Below are 19,699 nucleotides of genomic sequence, written 5' to 3' on the forward strand. Positions count from 1 at the left end.
GTGTTTCTGTGTATGTCTCTTTGTATATCCTATTTTGTTTTGAGTTACATCTACAATAAGCAGAAGTAGCAATGTCTTGGATTTCTTAATTCTCTAGTCAGTGGTATTAATTCAAACCCTACTATGCAGCCTGGAAGTAAGATGTTCCCATTAGATAATAACTGTGTACAGGAATGTTTATGCATGGTGTGTTTTTCCTCTCTGCAATGAGATTTATATAGATCATTAGTTTGTCTTTCGACCAAATCAAAGATGAGGTACTGACATCTATCAAAGCAAGCATGCCTGAGTTGTTTCTTCTAGTATTCATTCTTCCAGGCCATGGTAGAGTCTTGGAACAACATGATCTTCATGTCCCTTCCAACCCAAATCGTCCTATGATTCTATGAGACATACATTTTTCCCTAACATTAGAAGCCTATATTAAAGTTAATGCCATCCTGTGTAAACCATAATTTAAGCAATTTGAATTCTGTAGCAAGAAGGTAAGGCTTTTGCTTTCCTGCATTAGTTCAAGGATAGCCCTGAAAAAAAATGTGTAACAAAATCATCTGAGCCCTGAAAGATCATAATGTATGGAAATCAAGTCACTGAATTATTACTTGGAAGAAGGAAATTTGATATTTTTTGGACTAGAACTTCGAGATGACTCAAATTATTTCAAATTAACTGTGTTGTATTACAGTTTCTTTGATACTGCCAATCTATTTGCTGTATTGAAAACTTTGTATATATCTGCTGTCGTGATTTTTGTTTCCAATCTTTAATAATCACAAAACTTTCTGATGTAATAGTGATGTGTTATTTTTGCTGCTCATTGTTAGTTCCTGCTGTTCAGAGCATGTGTGTAGATACAAGCATACTATTAAGGTGCTGCAGTACTACGGAACATACACAGAGCACTTTTACAATGTAATCTGCAGTAAAAGCACGTTAACAACAGGGACATCTGAGGCTGGATGTTCTGAAAAATTCATAATAAAGACAGTGACATGGTCTAGTCAAAACAACTGCTACTTTGTGGTTCATCTATCAATAAGTACAATTTAGTCACATATTTATAGTGAACAAAATGTTCTGACAATGAAATTAATGTGCTAATCATTTGCTACTTTCAGGGCTTGTAATGCAGTGTTTACAGCATTAGACCATTGTCAGGAAGCCGTAGAAATAACCAGTGAAGATCATGTCATTCAGGTAGGGGAGAAAATGTTAACTATTTTATAGAATTTGGAAAAAGGAACCCCAAAAAGATCTTGGCTCGGTAGTGCCTGTTTTGTATCAGTATTGTAGTTTTGTTGCCCATTAGAAAGTCTTGTACAATGAACTGCTTAATTTCTGGTTGCTGAATACTGATGCCTGCTGCAGTTTTAAGACTTTTCCTTCTGTAACTTCATTTAGATGATAGTTTTCATTAATGTTGTTTCTGGTAAAGCCTGCATTACTTCTGTTTCTGTGCCCTCTAATGAATTGCATATTTCCTTCTCTGTTCTGCCTCCTACTTGAATAAAATGTTTCACCAAGACATAGTGTTTTTATATAGGAAACAGTGAATTGTAGGGGTGTGTGGTTTTGGCCTTAGCATATAACTTGTCACACTTTGATACTTATATATAATTTACTAGACTTTAAATAAGTTCTTTTTGATATTGTCCTAATGTACCTTTGTTTTGGCAGTATGTTAATCCAGCCTTTGAAAGGATGATGGGGTACTGCAAGGGAGAACTTATTGGCAAGGAGCTCACTGAACTACCTAAAAGTGACAAAAACTCTGCAGATCTTTTGGACAACATAAACAAATTTATTAAAAAAGGAAAGGTAAGAAAATAAACCAAACACATGTGGAATTGCTATAGAGTTCTATTCTGATTTGGTTTTTACTGCTGTAAGTTAAAGAATGCAAGGTATGTTCTTCATGAATACACATGTAAGACCAGAATTCTGTTTCTCAGATATCTAAGCACAACAGCCCATGCCACAGACAAGTGACTACAGATTTCGTTAGCTTTGCTTTTAGGATCTGCCTGAACTCCTGCTGATTTCCTGGGTTAAGATCAGTATCAGAATGTTTTCTGTGTTTCTGTTCTGCTTAGAGCCCATGGAGCTTTTTAAGTTGGAATGTAACAGTTTGTCCCTCAGTCAGTCTCAGTCTCAGTCTCAGTCAGTCTCTCACATGCCAGAATCACCCAACCAAAATGTGTAACTTCTGTCAAACAGCAGAGCCTTCACTGACTGCATACTTAAAGAACCAAAATGTATTGGCATCCAGAGGGGTGCCAATTGCTTTCCTAATGACTAAGTTAGAATATCTGCAGTGCACTGTGAGCTCCTGTCCTTGCGGTGATGGGCCTGGTAATATGTTCCCCTAACACATGCAACAGTCTCTTATCCCACCTCCCCTGGGTTGCAGAACTATCTGTCACCCTTCCCTGTCTCACCTTCTGCTTCAAGACCTTTGGGGAGATCTTCAACCTTTGAGTCACATCCAGGAGTGATCTGAGCTTTGTGAGTCACTGTCTGGAGTTGCTTGCAGGTTCACCTTGGTTCATTAGCAATACCTACAGGCCACTTCTGCTGTGCTCCTCCTCATTTATATGGGCTGCCCAGCAGCCAGCACTGTCTGCTCAAAGGCACCTTCTACCCATTTTCCAAGTTAATCCTACCCTGCTGCCAGGTAGTTCCCTCCCTAAGGTCTTCCCTCTTTGAGGTTAGTTGAAGGACGTCTTTAGATCAAGGACTTCTGAAATTTAGCATATATTTTGCATGACAACTGACAACTTCAAAGATGAATGGTGCTTGGCACAGGGCTCATTTCTGCTGGTGCCAAGGGATATCCTCGGGATGCGCTGCAGCCACTGCTCCTAATGGAGGCACCTAGGAAGAATGTTTGTCAGCTCTTTAAACAGATGATACCTAAAGTTCCTTGTAAAAATTGTAAAGTTCCTTGTAAAAAATACCTTCTCCCAAGAGGAACATAGTTATACTGTCCTTATGGTAGTTAAAGGTGTGGCTCTCCATTGGGTGAATAGTTGCTGCTCACTCTCTCTTTCTCTGTTATACTTAAGAGTACATTGATTTTATACAATTTTTAAAAAGACAACCACAAAATCAAAATGATAATTTAGTACACAAGGACTATGCAATAATAAAAAAATATTTGACTGCAAGTTGTGTATGCTCAGATGCTGTCTCTGGTTTGTCTGTTTCTTCAGGAATGGCAAGGAGTTTACCACGCAAGGAGAAAATCCGGAGACAGCATCCAGCAGCACGTGAAGATAACACCTGTGGTTGGTCAAGGAGGGTAACTAACTTGTCTGGAACATAATTGCTTTCTGGGTTTTAGGGCCCTCTCTCTGCTTTCTGCATCTGTAAGTTTGACATGAACCTCCATGTATTTATCAACTGGTCAACCCCTGTGTTTGTGTGTGTGCTTGTACATGTTCCCACCTTTGCGGTTCTGAACGAACACATTGCCAAATTCAGCTCCAAGATATGCAGTAGAATTCCTGGACCAACAGAAGGATCAGGTGTCCTGGGACAAAAACCTCAATGCTATGCTGAAGGAGTGCTTGTCACCCAGTTGTCTTGCTGGGGTTGGGCTTGCTATCTGTTTTCCTGAGGGCTTGGAGATCTCTCCTTTAGAAAATAATAATTTATCACTTCACTTCTCTCTTTACGATTTGATATGGTAACAAATTATTTCTGTTGCTAGGAAAATAAGACACTTTGTGTCCCTTAAAAGGCTGCATTGTACCAATGAGAACAACAAACAGGTATCGTATTTCTTTCATGTGATTTTCATAGCTCTTAGTGAACTGATATTTTTTGGCTTATAAATTTTTCCAAGAAGCTGTGATCTATATTGTTAATGAGATTCTCACTGATTGTTGGAGCAATCAAGAAAACTTCAACATTTGCATGCATTAGTCACCGTTTGCAGGACTCCTGAGTAGAAGAAGACCATCTTTCATTTTCTGGAGCATGGATATGACAGTTGAGTCCACGATACTGTGGAGCAACACAGACCACAGTTCAAAGGGAGTTCAGTTTTTTGTAGAGCTGTTTTTGCCTGTCTGATCTGGTGTATTTATGCCAACTAATGACCTATATTCAGTGTCCCAAGGTTTGACAATGTGTGGTACTTTGATTAAGTGTAGTCCTTATGCTGGCCCTGAGACTTCACACACCTGCCACTCCAGCCACGACCCCAGTAAATCAGCAGTAACAGCTGAGCTGGGCCTCTGCAGTCCAGACACAAACCCACACCAGCTGCTCCTGCAACAAACCTGGTGGCGTGGGGAGCTGTTTGCTGTCATCTTCTCCTGGTTTCCTCCCTCTGACAGTGTCTGAGGCAAATGATCATATCACATTCTTTGCCCCAAAAATACTCTAGTAAGTGCCCTGTAGAATAAAGAAGTCTGGACTTATGTGAGCAAAGGAGTGAAGTCTTTCTTTGGCATGTGGACTTTAGGGGTGAAATTGAAAGTGAGAGGCACAGGAAGTGGCTGGAAACATTTTAGACCAAGCATGTGCTCTGGAAATAGGATGTTTCCATGTTGTTTAGGGGAGGGGTTATGTATCTTGTTCTATTTAGAATTTTATGTGCTTATATCCGTGATGTGGGTAAAGACACTTTTAAAGGCAAGAAAAATATTTAGAAAGTCACCTGTATGTCGAGCTACCCCTTCTTGAGTAGAACAATACTGAATATTAACACATTATTGGAACACCACTACTGCTAAATGAATTTCACAGATGGTAATATTTGACTGTTGAAACTATCCTCCTTGCACAAATAAAAATTTGTGGAGGTAGGTAGTAACAAGTCAAGGAGAACTCTGCATAATTCTTGGAAGAACTTTGCATGTCTATTGCTGAAAATAAGACTCATAGTATTTTAAACTGACTTTATCTTTGAACTAAAACATGTATTTTAATATTAGCAGCAAAGTATCATTACAGTCGCAGGATGTTTTAAATGCTCAGGCTAGAGTGACACAGAGCTTTATAATAAAAAGTAGTGATAAAGTTATATGTATTTTTTTAATTCATTGTTTAAACCTCATAACTGCTGTTTCATTTATAGTTGCTTTGATGCCAATCTGAAAGTAAGATGTAATCTGATGGCTTTCTCTATATTATACACAGCTGAAAGACTGGTACGGGGGGGTGTTTATATGATATTCTTGATGCAAGATAATAAGTATTACAAACTTGTACTCATATGTAAAAACCAGCAGTAGGGATATAAGAAAAAAGTCCTTTTCTTTTGTTCTTCTTTGCCCTGTAGATTGGACTGCTTAAATCAGTAAGAATCATAGAATCATAGATTGATTTGGCTGGAAAGCACCTTAAAGATCACCTAATTCCTCCCTCCTTGTCACAGGCAGGATGACCTTCCACGAGACCACGTTGTTCAAGGCCCCACCCAACCTGGCCTTGAATTTCCAGGGACAAGGCATCCACAACTCCTCTGGGGAACCTGTTCCAGTGTCTCACCCCCCTCGCAGTAAAGAATTTCTTCCTGATAGCCAGATTAAACCTACCCTCTTTTAGTTTAAAACCATTCCCCCTTGTCCTATCACTACACGCTTGTAAAATTTCCTTTCAATTTCTTGTAAGTCCCTTTAGTAATCACAAGGATACTAAAAGACCTCCCAGAGTCTTCCCTTCTCCTAACTGAACAACTCAAACTCTCTCATCCTTTTCACATAAGAGAGGTGCTCCAGCTCTCTGTTCAGGTCTGTGGCCCTTCTCTGGATCTGCTCCAGCAGGTCCATGTCTTATGCTGGAGACCCCTCCCCTCCAGCGTGTTGTGGCCCCTCAAGCAGTTGTGACATCACAAAGATTGGTGTCATCAGCCAACCAACCTGCTGATGGTGCACCTGATCCCACTGTCTGTGTCCCTGGCAAAGAGGCTGGGATGTGATACAGGTCTCAGTGCAGACCCCTGAGGAGCACCACTCATCACTCCTCTGCACCCAGACTCCCAACCATCGGCCACAACTCTTGGAGCAGGAGCAATTCCTTATCCACTGAGTGGTCCACCTGTCCAATCCAGGTGTCTCCACTGTAGAGTCAAGGGTGCGCATGGAAGCATCAAATCCTTTGCACAGATACAGTTCAATGGCATTCCCTTACCCACTTGTCGTAGGAAGCCATCAAATATGTCAGGCATGGTATGTCCTTAGTGGAAGCTGTGCTTGCTGTCACCAATTATCTCCTTATTTTCCATGTGCCTTAGCATAGTTTCCAGGAGAATCTGCTCCATGAATTTCAGGGCACAGAGATGAGACTGGCCTGACATTCCCTGGGTTTTCCTTTTTCTTTTTTAATCTTTAGAAATGAGAGTCAAGTAAATTTCCCCACTTCCAATCACTGGAAACTTCACTGGACTGCCATGACTTCTCAAATCTGATGGATAGTGGCTTAGCCACTTCCTCCACCAATTCCTTCAAGACTCACAAATGCCAATCAGGTTCTGTGATCTTGTGCACCTTCAAGTTCCTTGGATGTTCCCAAACCTGATCTTCTCCTACAGTGGGTGGTCTGCATTTTCCTAGTCCCTGCCTTTACCTCCTGTGACTCGGGCAGTGAATGTGGCTGGGGCACTTGTCCGTGAAGACCAAGGCAAAAAAGTCAGAGAGTACCTCAGCCTTCTATGTGTCCCAGGTAACCACATCTCCTCTTTCCTTCCATAGAGGTACCACATTTTCCATAATCTTTCTTTAATTCACCAAGGTACGTACAGAAGCTTTTCTTGTTGTCCTTTATGTCCCTGGCAAGATTTAATTCTCTCAGGCTTTAGCTTTCCTAAATACCTTTCCTAACTACCAGTTCTTGCTTACACTCCTTCTTTTGTCTGAGTTTCTCAACAAATTCTTTATTCATCCACACAGGCCTCCTGGCATTTCTTCCATTTATGAAGCATCACTCCTGAAATTGGAAGAGGTGATCCTTGAATATTAATCAGGTTTCTTGGGCCCCTCTTTCCTCCAGGGCTTTATTCCAAGGCACTCTACCAAGCATGTTCCTGAAGAGGCCCAAGTCTGCTCTCCTGAGCTCCACTCACATAGTGAATTTACTGTGTGCCCTCATCAATGCCCTGAGGATCTTGTACTTCTCCATTTCATGACTGCTGCAGCCCAGGCTGCCCTTGAACTTCATGTGCCCCATAAACCTCTCCTTGCTAGTGAGAAAAAGAGAAGTTAAGAAACAAATCTTATTTAAGGACTTGTGTCCAAGGCGACATTCATATTCTCCTGTACTGCTGAAAAGTACCATCCATTCCTGTCTTTTTTGTATTGGTTCATGAGAAGCTACTTAGGTAAATTAAGCTATAGACCTGGGGAGATTTACACAGTTGGTGATCCCAGGGAATATGGCCTTCAAAAGGTTCTCCACAGATACAGAGGTCTGTAGCCACAAAGGTTGAAGACTGCAGCCTAACAGAAAGTATGATCTGTGGAGATTTAAGGTCCCTTGGGGAAAAAAACAAGGTGCATCTGACAGAACTATGTTATTGTTATGTTTAACTTCTGTCACAGAAATATCTCATGCCTGTAGGAGATCCTGGACAATGCAGTTTTCCTAATATCCATGCCTTAATACTTGGAGCTGTAGAACATTTCCTAACAGTAAAAAAAAAAAAAAAAAAAGGTTCCTTTTCAAGCCACAGATCAGTCTTTATGGAAGGATAAAAGGAAATCAAATGAAATATTTACTTAAGTTACAGAGCAGTAAAAGCTGTCATAATTCAAATTTCGATGCAAATGTCTAATGTTTCACTGTATCAACGTAATTTTGAACAGTTTGATCTCATCACTCAGACAGTATATGTTGACTTCAAAACATCCTTACATGATTATACACTGTTTCACCTTAAACAATGTCTATGTGTTTTTTACCAGTACCAACAGCCTCTGTAAGGGAAATCAGAGACCACTGGAACCTTCATGTATTTCTGTGCCAGATTTATCATGTAGAAAAACCTGGCATGTTAAATTTATGCATGGTAAAAAAAAAATCTAAAAGAACATTAAGCATTCTTACAGTGAAGATTTATGAGTGGGGATTGACTTTCATGTGACTATTCCCATGTGCTGAGCCTAGGTAATTATTAATACTGCCATTGTCAATTTGAGACCTGGCAGGATGGAGTCCAGTGTTTTCACATTCATAAATTTACAAGAGAGGTGTTGTTTCTTTCAAGAACATATTGACCCAAGATTAACTGTGTAACTGCCCTCATAACTTACCTTACACAGCTGTTTCAGGCCATGCCTGCAGAAGGAGAAGAGAAGCATTCAGAACAGAAATGTGGTTTATTTTTTTAGTACAGCACTTGGAGGACTGTGCCTATGTTTTTGCCAGTTGTGCAGTAGACAGAGATATATCCATTGGCTTTGAGAGAAGCTCCAGGATGAGGCCAGAACAAGCAGTTGTAATGCCTTGTATCACTGTACCATATTTGATGAGATTTCATTAACCTTACTCTGTTTGGATGAGATTATTTCTCTGAGAGTTTCTATGTGGCTACAAGAGAGGTGTTCAATTTTTTTTTGGGGGGGGAGGGGGGAGGAAGAGTCAGTTCTTACACTCCCCTGAACAAGATTTATAGGGAGCATAAGCAAAGGGTTTCCTTTTCTTGTTTTTTTTTTTAAATTCATTACAAAAAAGCCATGCCTGAATTTTATGGGTTTTCATTCCTTTCCATTTTCTTCTTTTTCTTTCACCCTCTTTACCTGCCTCCCCCCGCAGAAGAAAGGAGAAAACAAAAGGTGTGCAAGAATGACAGAAAAGACAATTTGTATCATTCTTTTCCTTTCTCTCCTGAATAACCCCATGAGGACCCTGCAGCATGCACTGTCACAAATTGATACAGACACTTAGAGCACACAAGTACAAACTTGTTGTAGTCTCCTTTTAACTGACAGGTTGCACCATGGATTTCATGCTTCCATGCAATCTAGTGCTTTGCTACAGGCAGGTAATGGATTTGGTCAGGGGAACCAGTCACCATGACAGTAATGGACTCCTAAATATTATGTGCACTGAATAAGGTGTAATTACAATGTCAAGCACTGACAATTATTCATCTGAAGTAAAAGGGTATGTGTATCTTCTCTAGAGACTGCAGGAAAAAAAGTAATGCATTATTTCTAATCTTTCTCTGTGACTGTTAGCTATACTTAAATACATCACACACCAATTTTCAAGGGATAACTTGAGGAACTGCCATTTCTGGTCAGTTTTCCTATTAACAGCAAAATACTTTCTTCTAATCATATAAAAAAAGGGGTGAGGTGATTAGCAGGTATTAAAATGTCATGAACCAGACAGTTATTTTGTTTTTGAGAAGAATGAAAAAGCAGACAAACATTTAATCTGAGTTACTGCAGACCAAGTAATAGCTGTAGATTTTAATTTACGGAAATATCCCATCTAAATTCTAAGAAAGCTTGAAATACCTACTGTTGGAGCTACCCAAGATGTTTCAGAAGCACAAAGAATTTAATTTTTCATTCATGAGAATGATTTAAAACTACTTGGAAATAAAGGTCTGATGAACGACACCTACCTCTACCCCTTACTTCCTGGAAAGCAGGTTTTATAACTAAGTTTTTTTGAAGTCCAGTTTATCAGTGACCCATGAAAGGATGCATTCAAAATTAGCTTCAACAGTTCTAAGAAAACTATTTTTAAAGCACAAAAAATATTGTAGGCGTTTTTTTATTTTATTCTTTCAGGTTCCTATGCAATTTGCACTTAAAACACTACCCAAATGACTATCAGTTCTCTTGTAAAAACAGGCATTAAACAGGAATTCAGTACATACAAGCACTTGTATCTGTGATTTTCTGCATGGCATATCTGTTTGCTTTCATATTATTTCTCTACCTCTAATTACACCTGAAGAAGAGTGTTTGCCAAACAATTTTTTTAAATAGCTGAATGGAAAATGTTGGCTATGGACAGTGTTGAACACAGCCTGTTTAAAGTTTTTTTGTTTTCTTTTTTCTTACATTTATATTTTACTCCTATCTCCAGCTCTACAAGAGTCACCGTGAGGACAAGTACACAGGAGACAATTCCCAGTCAGGTTAGAATATGACCATTTACCTCTACATTCTGCTGTGTTGGGGTTCTCTGCTGGTATGAATTGTTGTCTCTTCTCCCTGTCTGGTCAGTGGTCAGAGCTGATGGCCAAGGACAGATGCCAGCTTCCTCTGATACCACACCATGAACTGGACTTGTAATCATCGATAATTGAGTCTCCTGTGCAGACCTCTTGCTGTGCATTTGAAGTTCAGATGCACTGCACTTTGTGGTATTAAGTTTGATCCTGTGGCTGGTGTACCTTGGCACCTCTTTGTGTTTGAAATGTGGAATGTGCTGGTTTGTGCCAGCACACCTGCCACAGGGTTTCCAAGTTTACGATCTGTCAGCAGGCCATTGGTTTGGCCCCAGCACAGGCTAAGACGGTTGTCTGAGGTGTCCAGGCCTGAGCAACTCAGTCCCAGCCAGCACTGAGTTGCTGCAGCATGTCTGCAGCCCTTGTCTTGTGTCTCAGGTAGGTTTGCTTTCTTGCAGACAGCACACCCCAGCCCTCTTTGAGTTTTGCAGAGAGCTTTTGACTAGAAGTGTGGAGCATATGGGAATAATCCCTTCCTCCAATGCTATGTGGTGTTTGGAATACCAATTTTCCCTGAAGAAGGAGGTACTTAAGGCCAGTTTTAAGCTTGTGATTCTAGTGGTCTCAGCCAGACTGATGTCTTTAATTTTGAGTGAAAAGGTTCTCATGCCTTGTTACCTTCTGGTGCCTGAGGCCTTTCCCGCTATGAAAGGTGAGACAACATTGCTGTGCAACTCCAGGCAGCTTCTGGTTTCCACATGGGAGGAAGATCTAACATACTAAAAGCATGGGACATGACTGCTTAACATCCCCTGCTCTTTCAAGGGGCCTAAGAATACATACATCTGAGAGCTTTGTGATGCCAAATAACAATGGGCAGGGGCAAGAAGAGACAATATGAAATTGGCTGCTTTCATTCCCATTGCTGCCACTGGAACTGATCCGCAGTATGTTAAACCATTTGCTCGTGAATCACTGTAATAAAAGCAGATTTTCTCCTCACTGTTTCTTTCCTGCAAACAGGAAGGTGAGGAAGCCCATAAATTAAGCAGGACACTTGTTATGAATTAACATGTTTATATTAGCTTACTAATGTTTCAGGTTTGCTCATTATTGTGACATATTTCAGCAAGACTGGGAAGCCCCATCCTATGACACCACATTGATGACTACAGTGCAGTGGAAGTAGGCAGTCTCAGAGTATGTGATGTAGGTTATATTTCCCTGCCGTCCATGGCTGTGCTCCAAGAATAAATTTTCAGAGCCATGGGCATACAACGATTTGTGACGAGCACAGAAAAGTAATCCATGTGTACCATGCTGTTTGCGGTGGTGTGATTCATAACAATCTGGATGATAAGATTTTCTGCTCACCAGGTGAAGGAAAAATTTTTACGTAGGCATTTAAATATTTACAGATGCAACCATAGTACAGCACAGAGTAGCTTTCATGCACCTGTGACTCTTTGGGTGGCACTGGCAAAGTTTCTGACTTGCTAGTTGGTATTTAACACAAGGAGAGTTGTTTTGTCAGCTGTAGCCACTCACAGCTATATTTATGTGTAAATGCTAGCTCCCACTCAAGTGCCTTATGATAAACTCATCCAAATGTTAGTGCAAGAATGGCGTTTGTAGGAGGAGTACTATCAAATAAATAAATAAAATTATTTAACGTGCATTAGTTATGCCCTGTTCTTACGTGTCAACAGAGGAAAATGTTTTCAATTTCTCCAGTTCAGACTACAACAAAGATGACCCAAGCCTTCTTATAAGTCTGTGGTAGAAAAAGAAAATTAGGACAGAAACTATTTCAGTAACTTTTAGGATGGATCAACTTTTAATTCTAGAGAATTGCATGTTAACACTTTGCTACAGAAAGGCTGCATACATCCTGGCATGTGACATTATCATGAAAGTTGGTCTTTATGATAAGAATATCAAAGTCATATACTTTTGATTCTTCAAATGGTTTTAGCTGCTTTTCAAAGCTGGACAGGGTCTCTGATCCTTGAGTGGCATTTTAGGTACCTGGGAATAGGTACTTTAGAGGCTCTTGGAAAGTAGTGAATAGATGCATGGTTGCTGATTTGAAACATAAGGGAGAGTGCAGACATTAATGTTTTGGTGAAAAATGATTTTTTTTTTTTTTTTGAGGTTCTTTCCTGGCATTTCATCTAGCTTTTGACTTTGACTGGATGTGGTAATTTCTCTTGCTTTAGCAAACAGCAGTTTCAAGAATAACAGTTTGTGGCATGGCTGGTATTCAGCAAAGTAAATTGATTGTTTAATCCTTCTCAGCATGTTGAATTTTCTTTAAACACATAAACACAGAGTCCAAATAATTACTGCAAATAAAAGCAAAAGCTGTCTGACACTGACCTGTGCTTGGCTTTCAGAGTGTAGACTGAGATGGAACTCTTTTCAATTGGCTAAGGTTTTAGGAGTTAAACTCAGCCTTGTTCAGTGGTCAGAGAGCAAAAAGAACTTGCACAAGGGGTTCAGCCCACCTGCCTGAGATGTCTCTCCTGAAGCAGGATCTCTGATAACCTTAGATGATGATAGCCTGCAAGACTGCTGCTTTTAAGGAGCCATAAGTTAGGTGAAGCAAGTGTCCTGTTCCATAAGGCATCTTGACTTCCTTGCAAAACACACTTCCAGGTCACTTCAGACAAGTTGCTTTAAACTGATAGACACTGAGTTCCTTGTTCTGATACACAGAAATTGCAGTATTTTCCCCACTTATGTGATATTGTTAAGATCACTTATTTAAATTTTGAAAATTTTAGATGGATATTTTGTAGAGGTTTTACTTGATACATTTTTAAAGCTTTTGTTCTGTACTTACAGAATCCGGTTCTTACAAGTGCAAGAACAGAAGGAAGGACTCAGTTGATGTTAAGTCAATAACATCTCAAAGTAGTGATGGTAAGAAAGCAAACTGTTTGTACCATACTATAAATATACATGAATATATATTCATAAATAAATGAAGAGACTTGGATTGGGCAATAAAACTGCAGAACAAAAGAATAAACAGACAGATTCACAGCTGATTAAACAGAGGTTACTCAATTCTTTTAATAACTGCTGTAAAATTTCTTTCTGATTTGCAAAGCAGTGCCCCAGCATAAGTACCAGCATTGCTATACAATGCATGGCAGTGCTGAATGCCTTCACAGGGAGGAGGAGTGACTGTGCCAAGCGATAGGTGCAGCCTGTTAAGAGTGTGCGGTGAAGCATTAGTGCCACCTCTCTTAGAAAGCTGCAGCTTGTGCTCCCAAACACATATTTTTGGTTTATTAAGGTTTAACATTGCGTCTGGTTAATTGAGAGCAGTAGTTCTACTGATCCCATTCGTGACTGCCCACTAGAGTGGGACAATGGTGGCAGAGATTTCTTTCTGCCCCTGTGTGAGAGAAGCACTGCTTAAGGGGAGCAGGAATGGTTTTCCTTAGAGCAGCTGTACCACCAAGATGTGGGACACACACAGACTTACAGGAGGAGCCATGTATGGTAGAGATCCATTGGAATCAAAGGCCACGATGAAGTGAAGGATGGATGGGAAATCTGGCAGCAAAATGAGGGGCGGCTGCCAAGGAGGCAGACAACAGTACAAGAAATGAAACAGTGAAGAACTTGCAGGGGGAGAGATACAGAAGAGATGGGACACAAGGCTGTATTTTGTTGTGCTGTGCCCCAGCCTTCTGCACTCTTCAAATGCTGCCATCTGACTCACACTCTGTGGCTCTCTTTAATGGCAGCTCCAAGTTTACAGACCCGACGGTACTCTTCAATGGCACGGATTCATTCCATGACAATAGAAGCCCCTATCACAAAGGTGAGTCCTGAGCACTGACTTTTCCACAAACTCCAGTTTCAAGTTGCACTCTTAGGGAAGTATGTAGTTTCTGGACAGACAAGCAGAGGCTTCCTGAACTTTATATTTAACAGAGTAATATAAGTAATTTTTAAAATTATTATTACCACTTTCTACATCTCATCACGGCATTCCAAATGCCAGTCATAAGGAAGAATATTGAGGGGAGAAGGGTGCCCTTGCTAGATGCATGGCTTCTGGCAGGAAGGGGACACTGCTCTGTTGGGTCATGTGTGAATAGGAGGATGTTCTTCCAGTCTCACCTTCCTTCTCACTCTTGATATTTATAAGATACCATGCAGAAAAGGGAGCACCTGCACCATCTTCTGTCTTCCCCACTTTCTGCAGCACAGTCACTTGTAACACACCAGGGTGTCAGGTATCTTCCACTTTCAAACCATTTTTTCCTCTCACCCTATCTTTTCTTGCTATCAAACTCTTACTTCCCAGCACCACTGTGACTGTAAGAGCAGCTGGTTCCTTTCCTTTTCCTTATCCTCCACCATACCCACAGGGAGGCCTGTAGTGGCTGTGCACAGCCTCTAGCTCCTGGAGAAGATAGCACTGGTACTTTTCTTGTCATTCCTGGCAGAGCCAGGAGCAGTCGCTGCTGCATTTCTGCCTTATGGCTGAGGCACAGTGTGGGTTTCAAAGAGACATCCACTTCTCCCACAGCCCAGCTCTTTCTGCTCTCTACCCTTCACTTTTACATGGAAAAAACTAAATAAGGCTTTACATCTAGTATCAGGTTATCTGGGTCACATCCAAGAGTTTGTTTGTTTGTTTGTTTGTTTGGGTTTTCCTCCAGGGATTGAATTTGTTTCAGAGCAGACCTGGATATGCTGAAGGACTAGGATATTGCTAGTTTCTGGTCCACCCATCAGCAACTGTTTCAGATACTTCACACCGTTCCATTTCCACTTCCCAAGACTTTGCCAGTTAAAAATAGAAGATGAATACCAGGAAATCTGAGCACAATTTTACATTTGCAGAGTTGTACTTCAAGGTTTATGGGGAATTACATTGCATTTGATGAGAATTACCATAATCAAGACAAGAATAAAAATTTTATAATAAGAAAAAAGTGCCATTCACTTTTTTTTGCCTGCTTCCTTAATCTGCTTTCAGGTTATTAACATAATTAATGCTGCCCAGGAAAACAGCCCAATCACAGTAGCAGAGGCCTTGGACAGAGTTCTGGAAATCCTGCGGACAACAGAACTTTATTCCCCTCAGCTAGGTACCAAAGATGAAGACCCTCATACAAGTGATCTTGTTGGAGGTCTGATGAATGTGAGTAAAATTAGTAAAGAAGAAATTGCTGCTATCAGTGTCCCACATCACACTTCAGTGCTCTGCTGTGTTAAAATTCCCCAAGCAATGGGAAGGGGACTTGTAATTCATCACCATTTCAGTTAAATATTTTGGCCTCTTTACTAGCAGTAATGCAGGATGTAGTAAGTTATGGCCACATCTAAGTCCACTGGGTGCATTCATCCTCAGATACAAGTGAGTAGACTTGCCATCAGAAACAACATCCAATCTCTCAGAAGATACTGAAGGAGATACCTTATAGAAACCCTAGAAGCTTATATGGGATTAGCAGGATTGCTCTATAGCTGGTCCAATATATCTGTGAGGTTGCTTTAATCAGGCTCTAATTTTGGTCCTGTAACAGCAACAAGAGACAGACTACCTAAATTTTGTCATGGATTTACTCATTTTTAATAGCCACTGAGCTAATCCCCACTGAAATAATATAAAGAAAATGGAAAATAGATTATAACAGCTGATTTAAATGATGAAATCCTGCAGGTGCCAATGAGGGTCAAGGAGGGCAATACACTGTGTATTTAATATCTTTCCTGGAGATCTCATACCAGCATTCCAGGAATCCTTTCATGTTTACTTTGAAAGACCCTAAAATAAGGATTATGCTGTAGTGCTGCAGTAAGAGCAGTTCATTACACAGGAACAGTACCTAAAGTGCATGTAGTGTTTTTGCAACGAGTGATGCAAAAAAAATAAGATAAACTTGCTTTCTTTTTCAGGATGGCTTAAGAAGACTGTCAGGAAATGAGTATGTGTTTTCTAAGAGTAAGCCACCATTTTAAACTTCCCTTTGCACATGAGACTTCTTTTATGGATACTGCCAACATACAACTTCAGGCTGATTTGCAGTGGGATATATGTCTCTGGAAATGGTTGTCTAAATGACAGCAGAACAAGCATTAGGCTGCCCCTATTTTGGTGTTGAAACAGGCTCAAATAATTAAATAATGCATTTCAAAATGTTAGCAAAAAACCAGATTGTCACTCAAACAAATGTTCACTGATATTTCTGGTTTATGTTCAAATGCTCTGTAATAAGCCTTTCCATTATAGGCACCTACAGACTTTTTGCTGTAAAGAAAAAAAAGTTGTTTTTCTTGAAAGCGAGTTATTTCCTAAATGGAATTCTGAAGAAGGGCTGTGGTGGTGCAGAGGGAATAACCTAGAAATGTGTTAATTCCCAAATTCCATTTCAACAGATATCAACCTGAGCCATACTCATCTTCCAGTGCCAAACACCATCAGTGATGTTCCACCCTGTATTGCACAGCTCCTAGATAACGAGGAAAGTTGGGACTTCAATATTTTTGAGTTGGAGGCTGTTACAAATAAAAGGTACTGGACTCCTTTTCTTGAGTACCCAGAGAAAGTTTGTTGAGGAGCTGTAGCTCTGGAAAAACTGAAGCTAGACACAACCAATCCCTGAGAGCTGTCTTGCTTGATTCACATCCAAATGACACTGTTCAATGTAGCCTGATGTTGCCACATGCTGGATGCCCTCCCAATGGCCCTTTTTCTTGCTCACGTGCAAATGATGATGCTGGAAAAAGCAAACTTCTCTCCTTCCTCACCTAAATCATCCCACAGTTTGGGAAGATCTACGGCAACTATGGCTTTTGATTATAGGAATAAAAAAATGGGATGGAGAATAAACCAGTGATAGGATCAACAGACAGGGATTTTAAAGCTTATAATGTAAACTGACGTCAGCAGTTTTGAGGTCATGCAGACTGCAAAAATAAGCACGTCATCCAGAAAGAAAAGTTGTTTTCATTCCAAGATGCAAAGAATCAAACAGACTACCCGTTCTTCTGTACTCTCTTTGCATAAAATGACCATTTTTGAAATTTGCATTTGCCTGGTTTCAATCTGCAGATGTTTGGTTATGCCTCAGCTCAGAGGCACTGTACGTCATCCATCTTGCAGGAGTGAAAAATGTAACTGATGGATAGGACTCTCTCACAGGCAACATAGAGTAAAACACAACCCAGGGTGGATTTGGATTTAAAAATCAAAAATATTAGAGGTCTTACTCTGTTTACTGTTTCACACATGGGCTTCCTGGCATTGTACAAACACACACACATACAGACAAAGCAGTTTACAATTGACATTTCACCTTTTTTTTTGGCTTAGGACTTTCTAGCCTTTGGCATGTGCCCACGTCATGGTCAAAGTCTACTTTTTCTCCTCAGGAAAAAAATTAATGGGATCTTGTTTGATTGACAGATACTAAACAGAAAAAAATGGGCTTTTAAGATGCTTTTTCTGAAGCCACAGGAATTGCTGAAACTCTGATGGAACTGTACTATTTCTACAAAACACATTAAAATAACATCTGAAAGGATGATAGATGCAATCATCTGTAACCTTGGCAAGGCTTTTTAGAAGTTATAGATATGCAATTTAAAAATGTTTAACTTTACTCACCCCTTTTAAAAGTCTTGGTTTCTTAGTCGAATGTAATGCTTTTAGACCATCACAAGTTCCTGTTTTACAGCCGTGCTTTTCTCTTCTATTGTTTTTCAGGCCATTAGTGTATTTGGGCTTAAAAGTTTTTGCCCGGTTTGGGGTCTCGGAGTTTTTAAACTGTTCAGAAGCAACACTGCGGGCATGGCTGCAGGTCATTGAAGCCAACTACCACTCCTCCAATTCATACCACAACTCCACACATGCTGCAGATGTCCTACATGCTACTGCCTTCTTTCTCGGGAAGGAGAGAGTTAAGGTAGAACCATCACCTAGGAGTTCTTTGGGCTAGGATTTCAGCGTGTTAGCCACTTCATGTGTGTCACTCAGAAGTCAGATGTTTAAATAATGATCCTGGCTTTTGGAACTCTCTCTGTCCTTGAAGTCTTCCTGTGATGCAAGCAGGCCCACAGAGTTTCTCTAGAGTCTGTTTATAGAAATTTACATTCTTAAGTAGCAATGATGGAGGTGGGGAGGGAACCTGGCTCTTTTCTGTCTCCTGTTAACTGTCTGTAGGTAGCAGTTCTCAATTAAGCTTTGCAAAAGCTTGGGAGTGGCAGGTGTGAGCAATTCTCCCTGGTACCCAGCAACAGGACACATGGGAAAGGATCAAAGCTGTGCCAGGGGAGGTTCAGACTGGACATGAGGAAACATTTCTTTACTGAATGGTTTAATACTGGTACAGGCTTCCCAGAGAAGTGGTTGATGCCATCAGCCCGTAAGTGTTTAAGGGGCGTTTGGACAATGCCAAAAAGCATAAATAACATGCTTTAACTTTAGTTCAGCCCTGAAGTGGTCAGTCAGATTGACCAATGATCGTTGTAGATCACTTTCAAGTGAAATAGTCTATCCTATCCTATGCTAAAACATAAGGTGTGCAGGAGCAGAGTCAATAGAGATGCATTCAGGCAAGCATACGTAGTGAAAGGAAACCACTAGGTGATCTGCCCATTGAAGAATTCTATGCAAAGATATTGCTTAGGTGACAGCAGTGTAAAGCTCCATTAAAGAAAGCATATTTGGACAAGGGTAAGAGTGGAAGTTTTGTGGTAGATAATCTATGGGCATCCAGTGAATGGAAAATGACTGCAAGGAGGTAGGATCCCTGCTTAATTTACATTTGTGTAATTGTGGGTACCTGGAAGTTATCAGAAAATATTTACTGTAATTTTTGTGCCACATCATAATTTTTGTCTCTTCCTGCAGGGAAGTCTGGACCATTTAGATGAGGTAGCTGCATTAATAGCTGCCACCATTCATGATGTAGACCATCCTGGACGGACCAACTCCTTCCTGTGCAATGCAGGCAGTGAATTAGCTGTCCTTTACAATGACACAGCTGTATTGGAGAGTCATCACACAGCACTGGCATTTCAGCTTACAACAAAAGACAGCAAATACAACATTTTCAAGAATATTGATAGGTGTGTCTGTTGGACAAGGGGAGTGTGTCCATGTGTGGACTGGTTATTTGGCAGTTTTAGTTTGGGGCAAATTGAGATCCTACCTTCTAAACAAGAATACATATTTTAAATACAGATAATAAAATTTAACCTCTTCTAGAATCCTATGTAGACATGATTTATAAAAAGGTTTTCATTTCCCCCTCACCAGACTTGTCTTCCAACTTTTATTTACTGGAAGCTTAGAGAGATGTTTAATAATCTTTTATGAATTACATTAACTTGGTCCAGTTAATGGCCTCAAGGCTGCACCTCCGCCTACTGCCTTTTCATTGAAGGAGCCGGGGCATTACTTTTTTGGGGTATGTTTCACACACCAGCAGCTAGATCCTGCATGTTATGTCTGCACAAGGTCCTATGCATCCCAGCACTACTACGTTCCCATGGAATGGAAAGGGTGGTAGCAGAAGAAATAGATCCCTG

At 40.4% G+C, this 19,699-nt stretch overlaps 1 protein-coding gene across 3 annotated transcripts in view; it reads left to right on the top strand.

The window, feature by feature from the left end:
- Positions 1-19,699, top strand: part of PDE8B (phosphodiesterase 8B) — a 79,728-nt gene that overhangs the window by 52,433 nt on the left and 7,596 nt on the right. For all 3 annotated transcript variants that reach the window (XM_066180766.1, XM_066180767.1, XM_066180765.1), the window contains exons 7-18: positions 1,119-1,197; positions 1,678-1,818; positions 3,213-3,301; positions 3,713-3,773; positions 10,051-10,102; positions 12,983-13,060; positions 13,897-13,973; positions 15,141-15,305; positions 16,064-16,109; positions 16,544-16,679; positions 17,874-18,072; positions 19,020-19,237. In XM_066180766.1, the coding sequence (XP_066036863.1) occupies positions 1,119-1,197; positions 1,678-1,818; positions 3,213-3,301; positions 3,713-3,773; positions 10,051-10,102; positions 12,983-13,060; positions 13,897-13,973; positions 15,141-15,305; positions 16,064-16,109; positions 16,544-16,679; positions 17,874-18,072; positions 19,020-19,237 (1,341 nt within the window). The remainder of the gene's footprint in view (positions 1-1,118; positions 1,198-1,677; positions 1,819-3,212; positions 3,302-3,712; positions 3,774-10,050; positions 10,103-12,982; positions 13,061-13,896; positions 13,974-15,140; positions 15,306-16,063; positions 16,110-16,543; positions 16,680-17,873; positions 18,073-19,019; positions 19,238-19,699) is intronic.

Source organism: Chamaea fasciata, unplaced genomic scaffold (genome assembly GCF_029207755.1).
Source record: "Chamaea fasciata isolate MVZ Bird 193981 ecotype frontalis unplaced genomic scaffold, bChaFas1.0.hap1 SCAF_4, whole genome shotgun sequence".
NCBI lineage: Eukaryota > Metazoa > Chordata > Aves > Passeriformes > Sylviidae > Chamaea > Chamaea fasciata.